We start from the raw sequence: 16,621 nt of genomic DNA, 5'->3' as shown, positions 1-16,621 counted from the left end.
CACTTTTGATTTTATTAATTTCTCCCTTTATTTTTAGGATTTCTAGTTTGGTTTTCTGCTGGGAGTTTTTCATTTGATTGCTTTCAAGTTTTTTTATTTGCATTTCCAATTGATTGAACTCTGCTCTCCCTAGTTTGTTAATATATGCACTTAGGGATATGAATTTACCTCTGATTACTGCTTTGGCTACATCCCAAAAAGTTTGAAAGGATGTCTCGCCGTTGTCATTTTCTTCGATGAAATTATTAATTGTTTCTATGATTTCTTCTTTAACTAAACGATTTTGGAGTATCATATTGTTTAATTTCCAATTAGTTTTTGATTTGGTTTTCCACGTACCATTACTGATCATTATTTTTATTGCCTTGTGATCTGAAAAGGCTGCATTTATTATTTCTGCTTTTCTGCATTTGTATGCCATGTTTCTGTGGACCTAGTGTATGGTCAATCTTTGTGAATGTGCCATGTGGTGCTCAGAAGAAGGTGTATTCCTTTTTGTCTCTATTTATTTTTCTCCATATGTCTATTAATCCTGATTTTTCTAAGATTTCATTCACTTCTTTTACCTCTTTCTATTTTTTGATTTGATTTATCTAAATTTGATAATGGTTGGTTCAAGTCTCCCACTAATATGGTTTTACTGTCTATTTCTTCCTTAAATTCTCCTAGTTTCTCCATTAGAAATTTGGGTGCTATATTATTTGGTGCATATATGTTGATTAGTGATATTTCCTCATTATCTAAAGTCCCTTTTAACAGAATGTAATTACCTTCCCTATCCCTTTTAATCAGGTCTATTTTTGCTTTGGCTTTATCAGATATCATGATTGCACCTCCTGCCTTCTTTCTGTCAGTTGAGGCCCAGAAGGTCTTATTCCATCCTTTAATTCTGACCTTTTGGGTATCTACCCGCCTCACGTGTGTTTCTTGAAGACAACATATGGTAGGGTTTTGGATTCTAATCCATTCTGCTATTCATTTATGTTTTATGGGTGAGTTCATTCCATTCACGTTCAAAGTTATGATTGTCACTTGTGGACTCCCTGGCATTTTGATATCCTTCCCTAATTCTAAACTTTCTTCTTCAGCTCTAACTTTTTAATCCAGTGATTTATTTTAAATCAGTCCCACTTGTCCCCTCCCTTGATATATTTCCCTTTCTAGCCCCTCCCTTTTTGTTCCCTCCCCCACCCCCCTCTTCTTCCCTCCCTTTTTTATGTCCCCCCCCTTGGTTTTCCCTTCTCCCTACCCTTTTTGGGTAAGATAGAATTCAAGATCCCAATGGATCTGGATGTTCTTCCCTCTCAGAGTTGATTTCCCTGAGAGTAAGGTTTAAGTAAAAACTCTCTTCCTCTCCTTCTTATAGGAATTTTCTTCCCTTCCCCTTCCCGTGTGAATCTTTGTGTGAGCAAGATTATTCTATTTGGTCTTTCTTTTCCCCCTATTTACACATTACATTTTCCCCACATATTAATATACATAGATTGATATAAATATAGTCCTTATAGAAGAGAGTTTGAATAAAAGAAAAAGATAACATTTTTCTCCTTTTCCCTTTCCTTCATATTTACCTTTTCAGGTATTCCATGCTCTTTGTTTTTCAATATCGAACTTTCCACAGAGCTCTGGTCTTTTCTTTGCAAAAACTTGAAAATCTTCTATTTTGTTGAATGCCCATACTTTCCCTTGGAAGTATATATTCAGTTTTGATGGGTAGCTGATTCTTGGTTGAAGGCCCAGCTCTCTTGCCTTTCTGAAAATCATGTTCCATGCCTTACGGTCATTCAGAGTGGAACTTGCAAGGTCTTGTGTGACCCTGATTGGCATTCCTTTATATCTGAATTGTCTTTTTCTGGCTTCTTGTAAGATTTTTTTCTTTTGCTTGAATGATTGGGATTTGGCAATTACATTCCTGGGAGTTGTCTTTTGGGGATTTAGTGTAGCGGGTGTTCTGTGAGCTCTTTCAGTGGCTGTATTGCCCCCTTGTTCTAGAATCTCTGGGCAATTTTCTTTGATTATCTCTTGTATTACAATGTCGAGTTTGGTGTTTATTTCTGGCTTTTCTGGTAGTCCAATTATTCTTAAATTGTCTCTTCTCCGTCTATTTTCCAAGTCTATGACCTTGTTGGTGAGATATTTTATGTTCTCTTCTAATTTTTTGGTCTTTTGGCTTTGCTTTATTAATTCTTGCTTGTTTTCTTCCAGTTGCCTGATTCTGACTTTTAAAGCCTGGTTTTCCTTTTCAGTTTGGTCAAACTGGTTTTGTAGATGCGGGAATTTCTTCTGCATTATTTCCCACTTTTCCTCCCAGAAGGCTTCCATCTTTTTGATCATTTCCAATTCAAATTCTTCATGGGTTTGTGGAGAGTTTCCATTTCCTTTAGAAGGTTTCGGAGCATTTTCTTGTGTATCGTCTTCTATCTCCTCTGTATTTTGTATTTTGGCTCCATAGAATGTGTCCAAAGTTGCCCCCTTCTTGTTTTTCTTGGAGTGTTGAAGCTTTTCTGTGCTGTTTTCCATCTCTATCTGAGTGGGGAGGTCTAGCTTTTCTTATCTCTGTCTGGTGTTCAGAGGCTTTAGCCCCAGGCAAATTGTCCGTTAGTGGGTGTTACTGCTCTCAGTTCCCTTCCCGATGCTTCTTCGTTGCCTTGCTCCCATGCTCTGAGCCTGGCTTTGCACTGTCCCCGAGGTATCTCAGAGCCTTTGTGGTCCAGAGAGGCCTGCACTCTGAGGGGAGAGGGACCGAGGTTTCCCAAGGCTCCGAGGGCTCCTGATAGGATTAACTTCAGTTGGGTTGGATTGAGCGTGTCTTAAAGCAGGGGCCTTCCCTGAGACTCAGATGGAAGGATCCACCCAGGGGGCTGCAGGCTCCCCTCTGTCTCTCTCTGTTTCCCTGCTGTCTGGGTGCTCCCTCGACTAGCTCAGGTTGTTTTCAGGGTGCGGCCTTCAGAATAGCTGGCCCTGGGGTCCTTTTGCTGGCTCTTAGGTTCTCACTGCTTCCTCGGACTCGGCGCTCTGGCTTGGGGCAGGATGGGTCCTGGGACCTTCCTTCTGCCTATCCCTGAGATCTGAGTGATCTCGGGTTCTGGCTTTTGGGGGGCCGTACCTTTTGATCCAGGTCCAGGAGGAGGGTTCCCCGGATCTATCCTGATGTTTGTTTTGAATTTCAGTGTCCTAGTAGCATACAGTTTGAGATCGGTAAGGAAGGGGTTTCCGGAGATCTGAACTTTAGCTCTCTCTAAGCTGCCATCTTGACCGGAACTCTTAAATATTTTTAAGACTATTTTTATACCACAAAAGAAATTTTTTCAAACCAAAATACAGTGACACAACCAGTTATTTTTCACAATACTGTTATTCTTACATTCAGAATTTGAAGACAATAATCCCTATTTGCCAAGACAATCTATAATATTTTTGCTCTTAGAAATTCTTCAACTAGAGAAATTCTAGTGGTGTCTGTGATCATGGGAAAAGCTATATATGCCACCATTCCAGTAATAGCTAATTTCAGCAAGGAGCTCATTGTTTATAGAGGATTGTGGGGAGAGAACTGTGAACTGAGGGAAAATCTGGCTCTTCTCCCTCTCATAGCTTCAGATCCCCTCAGCCACCGAGGAAAAGTCCTCCCCACTTCCCTTCCAGAGGTAGAATTCCTGGGGCTGGCCAGAATTCTCCTCAGCTCACAGTTGTCTCCCCACAATACTTTGCTGTCTCTCAACTGCAGCCATGCTGCTTGTCCATCAAACATCCAGGATTCTTCTATCCAGGTCCCCTTGCCATTCTTACAAAACACAAATACTTTCTTTTCTTAACTGCTTATATACCCTTGTTAGCCTGTTGTCTCCTCTACCAGAATATGGATTCTTCTAGAGCAGGGATTCTTTTTGCCTTTTTTGGTAAATTCAGGAAGGGGGCAGTTAGATGGTGCAGTAGATACAGAGCCAGGGTCTTCAATCAGGTAGGCTCTCTCCTTAAGTACACATCTGGCCTCAGACACTAGCTAATTGACCCTAAGCAAGTCAATTAACCCTATTTGCCTCAATTTCCTCATCAGTAAAATGAGCTGGAGAAGAAGGCAACTAGGTGGACCTGTTGATTAAGAGCCAGGTTCAGATATGGGAGATTCAAATTTGGCCTCAGACAAGTCCTAGCTGTGGTCCCTGGGCAAGTCACTTAAGTCTTATAGTGCCTAGTCCTTACTGCTTTTCTGCCTTGGGACCAATATAAAGTCTTGATTCCAAGATGGAAGGTAAGGGTTTAAAAAAATAAGCTGGATAAAGAAATGGCAAACCACTCCAGAATCTTAGACAAGAAAATCCCAAATGTAATCATGAACAATTGAACATGACTAAAAAAACTACTTAACAACAATGCAGCTAGGTAGTGGACAGGCATGCTGGGTCTGGAGTTAGAAGGACCTGGGTTGAAATTCAGTTTCAGACAGTTACCAGCTACAGGAGCCTGGGCAAGTCACTTAACCCTGTTTGCTTCAGTTCTTCACAGTCACTATGACTGTCACTATGACTGAAACAACAAGAAATAACTTCAGAGCTTGCTATACATGGTGAAAGATAAGAATTTTCCAAGAAGACTTGGAGGGGGAGATAAATTCCAGGTAAGGGGGTAGGATTTGTGAAAACTAATTGAAGTGTTCAGAGTATGAGAAGATGGAATGTTGGATTTAGGGAACAATTTGTGATGGAATATAGAATGTGTGATGGGCAGTCATGAAATAAGTCAAGAAAAGGGATAGAAGCCAAATTATGGAAAGCCTTAAATGCCATTCTGAGAAATTTGTATTTGATTCTAGATGAACTGAAGGCCATTAACTTCGGGCCTTCAGAAGGTTATTTTGGCAGTTATGGAATAGAAGGATTAGAGAGAGTAGGTGCTTAACAAATGCTTACTGACTGACTGAATTTCTCTGCTAGGAAAAAATGTTTAAGAAGGCCAGCTGGTAAAAATTTAATGAAAATATTACTGCCACACTTGTTTTTGACTATCTTGTTACTATCTTGTAAGTAGTATCATGAACTCCAGATGAGGTATTCCTTCTACTAAAGCATAGTGGCACCAGCTCTGCAACTTCTAGTCAGAGAATTGTCCAGGACTTTGAGAGTCATGGGCACACAACTAGGATATGTCACAGGCAGAACTTAAACCCAGGTCTTCCAGACTCAGAGGCTAACTCTAAGCCACTCTGCTACTGCCTCGCTGTCCTAATTAGATTAGATTACCATAGTATTAATGAATTAGTGAATAATTAATCTCCATTATGAGATAAAATCACTTCAATTATATCTGTCCAATTTCATAGATTATAAAACTATAAGAATAGGTATGAAAAAATGTACTTCAGTTCACCGGATCTAAACTAATTTTTTTGGTCTTCTCCCTGCATTAGTTTTTTTTAATTTAATTTTTAACCCAATTACATTTTTCAAAGAATTATGAGTCTCCAATTTTCTTCCATCTTCACTCCCCTACCTCCGCTGAGATGGTAAGCAATTTCATAAATATTTCACATGTGCAAACTGAATATATTTTCTAAAATGTTTTTAATATTAATTCACCATTTATACCTTTTAATGTAAAGCTCTAGCAAGTAGAAAGAGATAAAGCACAGGTAAATCAGTGGCCTCCTAATTAGTTTTCTTGTTTCTAATATCTTTTCTCTCTAATCCTTCTATTCCATAACTGCCAAAATAACCTTCTGAAGGCCCAAAGTTAATGGCCTTCAGTTCATCTAGAATCAAATACAAATTTCTCAGAATGGCATTTAAGGCTTTCCATAATTTGGATTCTATCCCTTTTCTTGACTTATTTCATGACTGCCCATCACACATTCTATATTCCATCACAAATTGTTCCCTAAATCCAACATTCCATCTTCTCGTACTCTGAACACTTCAATTAGTTTTCACAAATCCTACCCCCTTACCTGGAATGTATCTCCCCCTCCAAGTCTTCTTGGAAAATTCTTATCTTTCTTCAAGATTCAGTTCAGAGGCCACTTCTCTCTGAAACTTTCCCTGATTTTGTCAATGAAATGTTAATGTTTTTTCTTACCTTAAAATACCTTGTATTTACTTATCTATGTACAAATCAAAGCTATTTTTTCTTTTTAGGTCCCCAAGTTTCTTGAAGGCAGAAGCTGTTTCATTTATTGTTTTTGTATCCCCCAGAGTCTTAACTGCAGTAGGTACTTAACAACTGTTTGTTTAATAGGGCTCAATGTATGGAACTACAGAGTTTCTCTATGATGATAACTATTTTAACAGTCTATAGTTTTAGTTCATCATTAGTTCATCATCTCTCATTAAGTTGTAAATACAGGCATATTTCATTTAGCCTATAGATAAAGGGAAATGAAAATTTCAAAAGATTTTTTATATTTTTCTCTTGTAACCTCCCCCCCCCCCCCGAAGCCTTACAATGAATGAGGCACTGACTTTACCAAAAACAAATCTATTGCTCTTATAAACTATGAATGGGAATTGTGAGCTATTTTAAAGAGAGGGTTTAGTATCCTGTTTCATATGCATTTATTGCACTATAATAAAATGTTTTAGAATTTTTTTGTGATAAATGTTTAGAAACTTTAAGTTCTACCATATTATAGACACCAGAAAACCACAAACAATTATTTGAAATATCTGGGACCAGATGACTCACCGATACAAAAATATTTCAAAAAATTAAGCCAGTTTTCTTGAGCACAATGAAACATTCATTTACAATTCGTTTTATCTTTATTTCAAGGACAAGCCACTTTAAAAAATTCTTTTTTATGCTGCATTCTTTCACCATCTCTTGAATTTGTCTCCTTGTCTCCTCTGTGACTCAACTCTGGTGCAGGTGTCCTTACCACCTCATGTTCAAACTATTAGCAGGGTATGTGTGTGTTTTAAAGTGTTGTGTCTAGGGAAACTGCATCCCCCAGGGAGCCTCTGGGGTCCCGCCCTACTACTTCGTGGTGTGGGATTGGTCTTGAATTGGATCAATTCTGTGCTATGGAGGGGCCACGCCCCCTACTTCCAGGAGTGGGATTGCGCTATATAAGGACCAATCCTGTGCCTAGGAGTAAACTATGGATGGAACTTGATTCAAAGTTTAGAGTTAGTGAATTCCAGGGAGTGGAGGGGACAGGATTCTGCTTGATTTTTCTTTAGTAAAGTTTTAAAAAATGATCAAAAGGGTAGAGTGTTTCTTTTAGCATCTTCAGTGTGTCTGCCTCAGATCTCTTCCTTGCTCCATTCAGCTGTTAAATTGATTTTCCTAAACTGTGGATCCAACTATCTCACTGCTCTACTCAATAAATTCTAGAAGCTCTGTATCACCTCCGTGATCAAATAAAAAAATCTTATTTGGTATTTAAGTCTTTCATAACCTAGACCCTTCACTCCTCACCTCACATCTTTCCAGTTTTCTTATACCTTGAACCCCTCTCTTAAATTGAGCAAAACTAGCCTTTAGCATGTTCCATGATCACCTCATCCCTCAAGCTCTGGGAATTTTCTTGGGCTGTCCCACAAGCCTGAAATGCTTTCTCTCTTCATTTCCTCCAAGTTTCTTTGTTTTTCAGTTTGTTTTTTCAGTCATTGTCTGACTCTCCATGATCTCCTTTGGGGTTTTCTTGGCAAAGATACTGGAGTGGCTTGCCATTTCCTTCTCCAGCTCATTTGACAGGATGAGGAAATTGAGGCAAATAGGGTTAAGTGACTTCCCCAGGGTCACACAGCTAATGAGTATCTGAGGCCAGATTTAAACTCAGGAAGATGAGTCTTCCTGATTCAAAATCCACTGCACCACCTAGCTGTTCCCTTTTGGCCTATAGGAAGCCTTTCCTAATCCCTCTTAATTTCAGTCTTCTCTCTATAATTCTTTCCTATTTATCCTGTATATAACTTGTTTGAATATATTTGTTAGCTTGTTGTCTCCCCTATTAGACTGTGAGCTCTTTGAGGTCAGGCACTGTCTTTTGCCTTTCTTTGTATCTCCAGAGCTTAGCACAGTACCTGGCATAGAGGAGGTGCTTAATAAACTCCTACTGACTCCTCCCTTTCTCATGAAGTTATTCAAATCTCTTAATAACTGACCACATAAATTTCAATTATCTTTCTTTCTTTGAAGCATCAAATGTTTAGCACAATTAATTTCAATGTATCTGAGAAAACATACTATTAAATTCTTAGCTCTCTAAATTAAAAAAAAGTATTAATATAGCTAACAATGAAAATTACCTGTATTCAAGTTACTGCTTGCCATTGTGAAGATTAAAATTAACTTTTCCCTGATTGTAAAGATTAAATTGTAATTCCTGCCTATTTTTAGATTTTAATCAACAAAAGTGTAAACACCCTACTTATAAGTTGAGTATGGAGATCTGCCCATTTTTAGATCTAATCACCAAAAGTGCAAATGTTCCACTTAATCATTAAGTGGGAGGACTGTGACTCACATGTGCAATAGTGGGTGACAAATCAGAATTGACTGACTACCTCCTGGCCAGTCCTAAAACAGGATTTCAACTATGACTGGTAGACATAGGATTAGGGAAAGGCACAGGAAATGATGCAAGAGAAAGTGTCTTTAAAAGAGAGAGACAACTTCCTGAGAGGAGTTCTACTGACACTTCTTCATTTTTTGGAGTGGAGGCGGCAGAGAAATCTGCCGACTGGACCTGGGACTGTTCCTGATGAGACTGTTGGACTGACACATGATGAGTGAAAGAGCTGACTCCTTTCCTGGATATTTTCTGAAGAAACTAGCCTCTTGAGAGTTTTTCCCCAGGTCCTCAACTTTGCTGAGGCCAGCTAAGAACCAATGCTCCCTGCCTGAGTTGGGCTAGGGACCAGAAATAAATTACTTTGTGCTTAGGCTAGATACCTTACCCTATCCCCTCTCTGATTTTCTTACTTCACTCTTTCTACATTTTATAAATAAATTGTAAACAAATTTCTTTGGAATAAATTAAATTCCTGGTGACCACACTCTTAAATAATCCAGTCCAATCTTTTAAAAATTAACCCTCCCCCCCATACCATGTTATGTGTAATAACTTGTTATATAATATTGAATAAAAAATGTGCCCAATTTTCACACCTTAAAATATATCCTTAAATTAAGATTAATTATGCAAATGACATTCAGATTAAAAAAATAAAGAAATATGCTTCAAAACAGCAGAAATTTCAATGGAACACGCATCTGTCCCAACATAAAATGAACTCCCTTCCATGTCTTAGTAATGGACTTTGTGAGTTGCTGCGACCAAAAAATATTCATTACTTGGTAATCAGCCTCTCTGAACTTGCTCTAAGCTCCTCTCTAAGTGAAATTCTTCTGTGGGGCCTCATACATTAAGTTTTCCCTGTTAATGAGATTTGTTCGACTACTACAGAATTTGAGAACTATGGGTCACTCCTGAAATAATAAACTGAAATAATTGATTACTTAAGATAAGGGAAGGAAGGGAAGGGAATTGGGGGGATGATCTATCTAGGTATAAAAACTAATTCCTCCCACCAAAATCCAATAGGTTTGAACAGATGTTATCTACACTGAATTTGTACCTACAGATCCCAGCTACCTGTAATATCTTAACCAGAATCCTCCCCGCTTTGCTAGTAATTAGAGTAAGGGAAGACTGGAAGATACACAGGTTCAAGAGGAAGAGATCTCACAGACAGTTGTGCTCTGGAATCTGGTAGGGGTCCTAGTAGAAATCACAGCAGCAGCAAGAACACATAGGAACAGATACAGATCCAGTAAGAAGGGGAGTAATGATTTAACTCACACAGTCCACCTCTGGAGTTTAAAACCAATCTCAGCCACCTCCCAGAAGGTGAAACTTGTTTGAAAGAAAGGTCACATTCACAGTATCCTACTCCAGAGTAAATCCCACCAACTGACTCTCCAAAGATAGTTTCTCTAGGGTTCTGGAATTCTCTCTTGGCCTCTACTTTAGTACTTCCTGCTTTCCCTATGATTTCCCTACAACAGTTCCCTCCTTTGCACAAAGCCAAAATAATGTTGTAAACAATATTTTGGTATTTGTGCACTAACAAACTTATATTTCCCTTAAACTAAAATTCTTACCCAAAATAACAAACAACTTACATTCATCTATCTTATCCTGTCTAATACTACCGTACTCTAGGGATTTTATCAAGAAAAGGTAAAGGGAAATAATACAATAAACAATTACAAAGTTCAAAATACAGATCAAACATATGCAAAAGCAAAATAAGCAAATAACATCAAAATTGAAATACAAGCACAAATTTCATGCAAAACATTAAAACCCTAAAATACTACTCTTATCAATACAGAAAATTCCATTACTATTGCAATTTATAAATAGTAAACTTAGCCAATTAAAAAAAAATACAATGAACACATTACATAAGTTTTACAAAAAAAAAACCAATCCAACAAACTTACTTATGCAAAATACATTTAAAAATAGATGAAAATTTAACATAATCTTATTTTATGTTAAGAACGTATTAAATGTGAACTGTTTACATGAATTTTACATGTACACATACAATACACATACAATATATACATACATGCTACGCATATACATAGATGTATGCTTCATATTTACATATGTGTTACATATATATATATATATATATATATATATATATATATATATATATATATATATATACACATACACTATAATATAATTCTACACTCCTGTACCAAGATGACATAAAAGGGTAGAATTTTGATTAAGGTTAGTTAATAAAAATAAGTTTGACAAGTTCCACTCAAAAATGGGTTTCTTCTTGAGGGGGGGAGAAAAAGATTAGGTGTTTATCTTATTCTTCAGATAGGAAGTTAATCAAACTGCTGGATATAAAGGCAAAAAAAAATTCCCATTGTGATTGTACTATAACAACCATATTCTAAGAGCCACACAACTATGAATAGTGTATTCATTTTCCCAAAGTAGGTAAATATAAAAAAAAAAACAAAGAATAATTTTAAAACTGTAATGGTGGTGCCATAAAGTGGAGGGCTACCTGAGAAAAGATAGAGGAATAAAGCATATATCATATATAACATCTGAAATAACTTATAACAAGAATCAAATATGACTTTTGATCCTTAATTTCAATATTCATGCTTTCATTGTAAGTACGTGCTGACTACTGATTGGAGAACCATAAACTATTTCCAACACAGAAAATAGTCAAAAAAAAAATCAACAAAGACTTACCAGTGTTGTAAGCAGTAGGCATGGCTGAATATACAAGTCCCTGTGGCGGCAAGCTTGGAGTTGTCACAGATACCACTGGGGTAGCAAGAGGTTGGGTAGATTGAGAACTGCTTATCCTTTGAGAATTCTATAAATGATTAGTAACAAAGAGATGTATATGTGGATATTATAATGATTAAAGTCCATAATTTAAAAATAATATTCAATTAAAATATGAAAGTTTTCATGCTTTTTGTATGCTGAAAGTATTTCATATAGTAAGGATTATGTGAAAAATTTTAAGGAAATATTAAAGGAAATATTATAACCAAATGTTTCATCAGGCTTATTTTTTAAGGGAAATGTGTTTTCATTAACATGATATAGTGGAAAGGGCAATGGATCTGGAGTCAAGAGATTGGAGAAAAATAACTATGCCTTTCACTCAATGTTTGGTGATTTCAAACAAGTTTCTTAACCTCTCTGGACTCATTTTTCTATCTGTAAAATGAGGGGATTACAGTCAAGGAGCTCTCAGGTCTCTTCTAGCTCCAAATTGATTAACTTAGGAATCTTATGAATATTCTTCATGCAAACATATACATTTCATGGAGATAACACATTAACTTTAAGAAATCTTATTTCAAATGATAATACTTCTATGTATGTGATATCTGAGAGAATAAAAAGTTGATACCAGTGCAACTATTAAAGTGTATCCTCAATGGTCATATGTTTACATTTTAAATAGATCTCTCCCTAGAAAGTAAGTCATCTGGGAACTATATTCACATAAGCACAAAATTGCAAATACTCTTATTTTCTACAAAAAATAATTTACACGTGAAGAGAAGTCAATTTTAATTTAATTTGCATTATAATTTAAAATTACTTATTAAATAATTTTTGTTTTGCTTCGTAATTGTTTCAGATATATAGTCTATCTTAGATTAGCGCTCAAGAAAATGTTGTTGTCTTTGTCATTTCCCTCCACAATGGTGATTTTTAATAAATGCCTTTCAACTGTCTTATTTTAATTCTATACTTTTCATTCAATGGCAATTATATTGTCTTAATTATAAATTGGTCATGCTAATTAGACACTGACCTAATATATAGACTTTTACAGTGAATTTTATCTAGAAGAAATAAATTATGTTTAGTTAAGTGATTTAAATAAAAATAATGCCTATATTCATGTTTATTACATCAAAATTATTAAAAAGTAGAACTATTATTATAATTCAGTTATATTACCTACATATTATGGGGTCTATTTCTCTTTTTAGTGATTTAAGTTATCTTTTCTGTTAACAATGAGTTCGTACTAGAGAACACATTCCATGCAATGGCAAAGATGTATCTGAAAAATAGATTTTTAAATTCAGACATTTTTCCATATGAAGATGATAAAGTGTGGCATTTGACATTTATGCCTCTAAGACCTTAGTGTAATGCAAGTAATTATATATAATTCATTTAGCACTCTCAACCTTTTCAGAGTTGTAATGTGATTCCATTTTTCCCACCACCATTTTTAGAAAGCATGGGAAGTAGTAAGGCAATAATTACTGAAAATCCTATACTGTATTTAAATAGGACCTTTGAAACTATGGAAAATACCAGGATAAAGAATGTTATAAAAGACAATTATGGTACGGTTTCTGAATAAAGTACTGCTCTTTGTCTTTATAGTTACTATTCCTGTATAAGCTGGTTGAATGTTGGAAGGACTTATAATACAGTGGAAAGAGCAATGGATTAAGAGATAGAAGACCCAATTTCTATTATTGGCTCGGTGACTATGAGCAATTAATTCAACCCCTCTGGGGTTCTTTTCTCAAGTATAAAATGGTGATAATATCAATGGTTTTGACTCTCAAATAGAATTGCTATGACAAAAATTATATCTTATACATGAAAGTGTTTTGAGAAGCAATATATGAATTATTATTCTTTATGACAAAGAATTTGACTCAAGATTATAAATATAAAAGGATAAATATCTCTTCTGTTTGTGATTTTCCCATCAGAGCTGCAATGAAAGAAATTGGAACTCTTGTGTAGGTGCAAAGCTTCTATAGATATCCCTAAACCCTAAAACACAAGAGTACTAGGGTAAGTTTCAGAGCATTTACTTGTATTTTCTTAGAGAAGAATAGGTCTACCCATGAGAATATTTCTGCTCTCAACCATTTCATCATTTGTAAAATATTCAAGTTTTTATAGATAATGATTATAATTCTAATTTCTCAGATATACAAAGCTTTGTTAATTTTTAGGGTTAACACCCCTAGTTGTTAGTAGCACTTTCTCTCTCTCTCTCTCTCTCTCTCTCTCTCTCTCTCTCTCTCTCTCTCTCTCCAAATTATTTTCTATTTTATTTATACTTGTAGATGTTGTTCAATAATGAATGTAAAGTCCTTGAGAGCAGGAGTGATTATTCACTTCTCCCTTTATATTTGTAATACCCTAGACAAGGAAAGTGCTTAGTATTTTATATTGGAATGAGTGAGAAGTCTGTGTTAACCCTCTCTAAAGTTTAAATACTGGAAAGTGTAAGGATATACCATTGGTAGTTCTGAAGGTGACATCACAATTTTATGATTTTAGTCAGGTACAGAAATTTTAGTTACATGGAATGTATTTTTATAGTTACTATAATCTATAAAATCATAATAGTACTTGAAAATTTTTTCCAACTTTTTTTATAGACATGGAGTTCTTGGGATATTAGAGAATAAGGCAATATAAGTATGAATTAATTTTTGTCTCAGTATATTGAATCTGTAAAATTATTCTATAATATTTTTGATGCAATCAATTCTTTTGAATTTAATGACTTTCTATATTTGGGTTTTTTACATATTCTAGTACCTCAGATGCTCATCACTATGAAGTATATGGAAAATTCATTATAAAGTTATTATCAAACCCCTTTGGATTTCCACCCACCTTATAGTCTCACCTTCAACAAAGTTTAGACCCTAAATTAAAGTTCTTATGCATTATTTATTAACTTTACCCACCAAAGCTTCTAGTTAATAATGACTCCTTTACAAATAAGTAATTTTCAAAACCACTAGAGGGCAACATATTTCTAAGTTAACAAAAGGAATTTTATCTGTAAGTTTCTATAATTATAGGGAAGCCATATAATGAAAGGAATACAATTATATTAAATTTAAAATAAATAATTATAAATAAATTAGAATAAGATCAAATACAAACTTTTAATTTATAAATTATAATGTATGAAATTTAAGCAGATTGATTAAAAACAGCCAAAAAATTCCCAAGGTGGTATATATTATAATCTAATACCAAATAGGTAGAAGAAAAACTTTAAACAGTAGTGGGAATAGAAATGGAAACCACAAAGATGTTTGAGGAATGATCTTTTATTTAAAGATAAAAAGTGCTCTGATATGCAGAAAAAGATATTTGGAAAGAAAAACTATACAAAAAATGCCAGCATGCATAAGCATGAAACTATCAAGTGGAACTCAAAGTGCATTTTTTAAAACCATGCTTTCATGCAATCTGAGCCTCTTACCAGCAAAGGTCCATGTTGATGACAAATTAAATCTCTATTACCTCTCTTTCCCCCTTAAATTAATAAGCAAACTACAAACTGATGATTTGGACTTAAATAATAATTTCTGCTAAGGTTTTTTTGTGAAGCAGCTAAAAGATATGTATTTTTATTTTGCAGACAAAAATAATATTTCTTACTAACTGCAAGTTATTTTTAGTCTCATTTGTTTTTCCAGAGTGAAAGCCAATCAAAACCACTCATTTTGGAAAAAGGATAGCTCATTTTAAAATTAAACATCTTTCATAAAGAGGTGAATTATAAAAGAATTCATTTACAAAGACATATATCCTTTTTAGTAAACAGGGAACCCCCTTGTGGATCTGATCTTCTCATGCAGGATGAAATAATTCCAACTCTGTGAAAAGGTGACCTCATCAAAAATGATGTAATCTTTTTGAAACAAGGAGAAACAACACAAGACCTTGTGTTACAATTTGAGGAACTTCAAGAGTGAAGTCACTTTCTAAAAACATTTCAATAATTTGGGGAACTATATAAGGTATTCTGTATCTCTCGTGTGTGTGTGTGTGTGTGTGTGTGTGTGTGTGTGTGTGTGTGTGTTTTAAAGCAAATCTTAATATCTTCTACTCATGGACAGCTACTGTTTTTTTAAGGCTCTGTTCCAATGTTCCCTCTAACAAACAAAATTAAAATATTTTTAAGTAGAAATGTCAGAATTTAGTTTATAAGATCATATGTTTCTCAAAACTTCAAAAATAAGTAAAAATATGCTAAAGGGAACATTGTTTACAATTAAACATTTGAGAGAAACAAGGATTTTTTTGAACCCCTTTTATCTTATCAAGCAAATACCCACACTCACCAACTCCAATTCATCCTCCTCCGACTGTACTCAGCAAACAAGAGGGATAACAAGTTACTAAGACTGCCATTGCTCTAAACTATTTTTTTAACAGAAAACATTTAGGTTTTAACAATATGATTATATACCCAACCTACGATTTACTATATGAAAGTGTGGAGCTCATTCACAAAGACTGGCAAGACTGTCATAAAATTCTAGCAAAGGTTTCTCACTTGCATATAAGTATATATAAGTAAATAAATTTAGAGTGTAAAAACAAGCATGGCCATAATTAAAGTGGAAGAATATTGAAAAATTAAATTAAAAGATCTTATAAACTGAGCACATTTATTCCTTTTTCCTAATCCATCCAAAAAGTATTTTTTATATAGCTGAAAATGTTGAGCTAATTTTGTGAAGCAACTATCTGGGCTATTTTACTCTGTCCTAAAATGTTTCCCTTTTTCAGTTGAATAATTACAATTTTATAACAATTATTATTTGAAAATTTCCATGGTAAGCCCTGGAATTAGGATAATCCAAGCTCTCACATTGGGCATATTAGCAGTCATTGAACCTCTAAGTTCTCCAGGAAACTTCAAAATGAAGTTAGAGATCAGTTACTGATCTGCATCAATGAGAGTGTCCATATGGATGAAATTACAAGTCTAGACTTAAAACAATTATTTTTGTTTTCTCATATGCATAAACAAAGATAAGTTAGGGACAGGATCTTGGCCTGTGATATCATTAGCATAGGGAACTCCTGGATGAGGAGATTCCCTCTATCAAAATAGGTTTGATCCTTCTTTCTTAGAGATACTTAGAGAAGGACCTGAAGGTTAAGTGATTTGCCTGAGGTCAAACTAGTATGTATCAGAGACAGAATTCAAACTCAGGTCTTCCTGGCTCAAAAGCCAGCTCTCTATTCATTAACCCCCATTAATTCTCACATTAACAAAAGGGCAATTATTTCACTTTATATCATTTTATAATAGGA

The 16,621-nt window shown here is 35.0% G+C and overlaps 1 protein-coding gene across 36 annotated transcripts in view; it reads right to left on the bottom strand.

Moving 5' to 3' along the window:
- The window catches only part of MEF2A (myocyte enhancer factor 2A), a 226,294-nt gene that overhangs the window by 10,710 nt on the left and 198,963 nt on the right, over nucleotides 1-16,621 (bottom strand). For 24 of the 36 annotated variants that reach the window (XM_056807145.1, XM_007479437.3, XM_056807195.1 and 21 more), the window contains 2 exons: nucleotides 15,640-15,663; nucleotides 11,240-11,366 (listed from right to left, as the gene is read on the bottom strand). In XM_056807145.1, the coding sequence (XP_056663123.1) occupies nucleotides 11,240-11,366; nucleotides 15,640-15,663 (151 nt within the window). The remainder of the gene's footprint in view (nucleotides 1-11,239; nucleotides 11,367-15,639; nucleotides 15,664-16,621) is intronic. The other 12 variants (XM_056807232.1, XM_056807230.1, XM_056807217.1 and 9 more) reach the window with 1 other exon arrangement.

This window comes from Monodelphis domestica, chromosome 1 (genome assembly GCF_027887165.1).
Source record: "Monodelphis domestica isolate mMonDom1 chromosome 1, mMonDom1.pri, whole genome shotgun sequence".
NCBI classification, from domain to species: domain Eukaryota; kingdom Metazoa; phylum Chordata; class Mammalia; order Didelphimorphia; family Didelphidae; genus Monodelphis; species Monodelphis domestica.
This window is presented reverse-complemented; position numbering and strand designations above follow the sequence as displayed.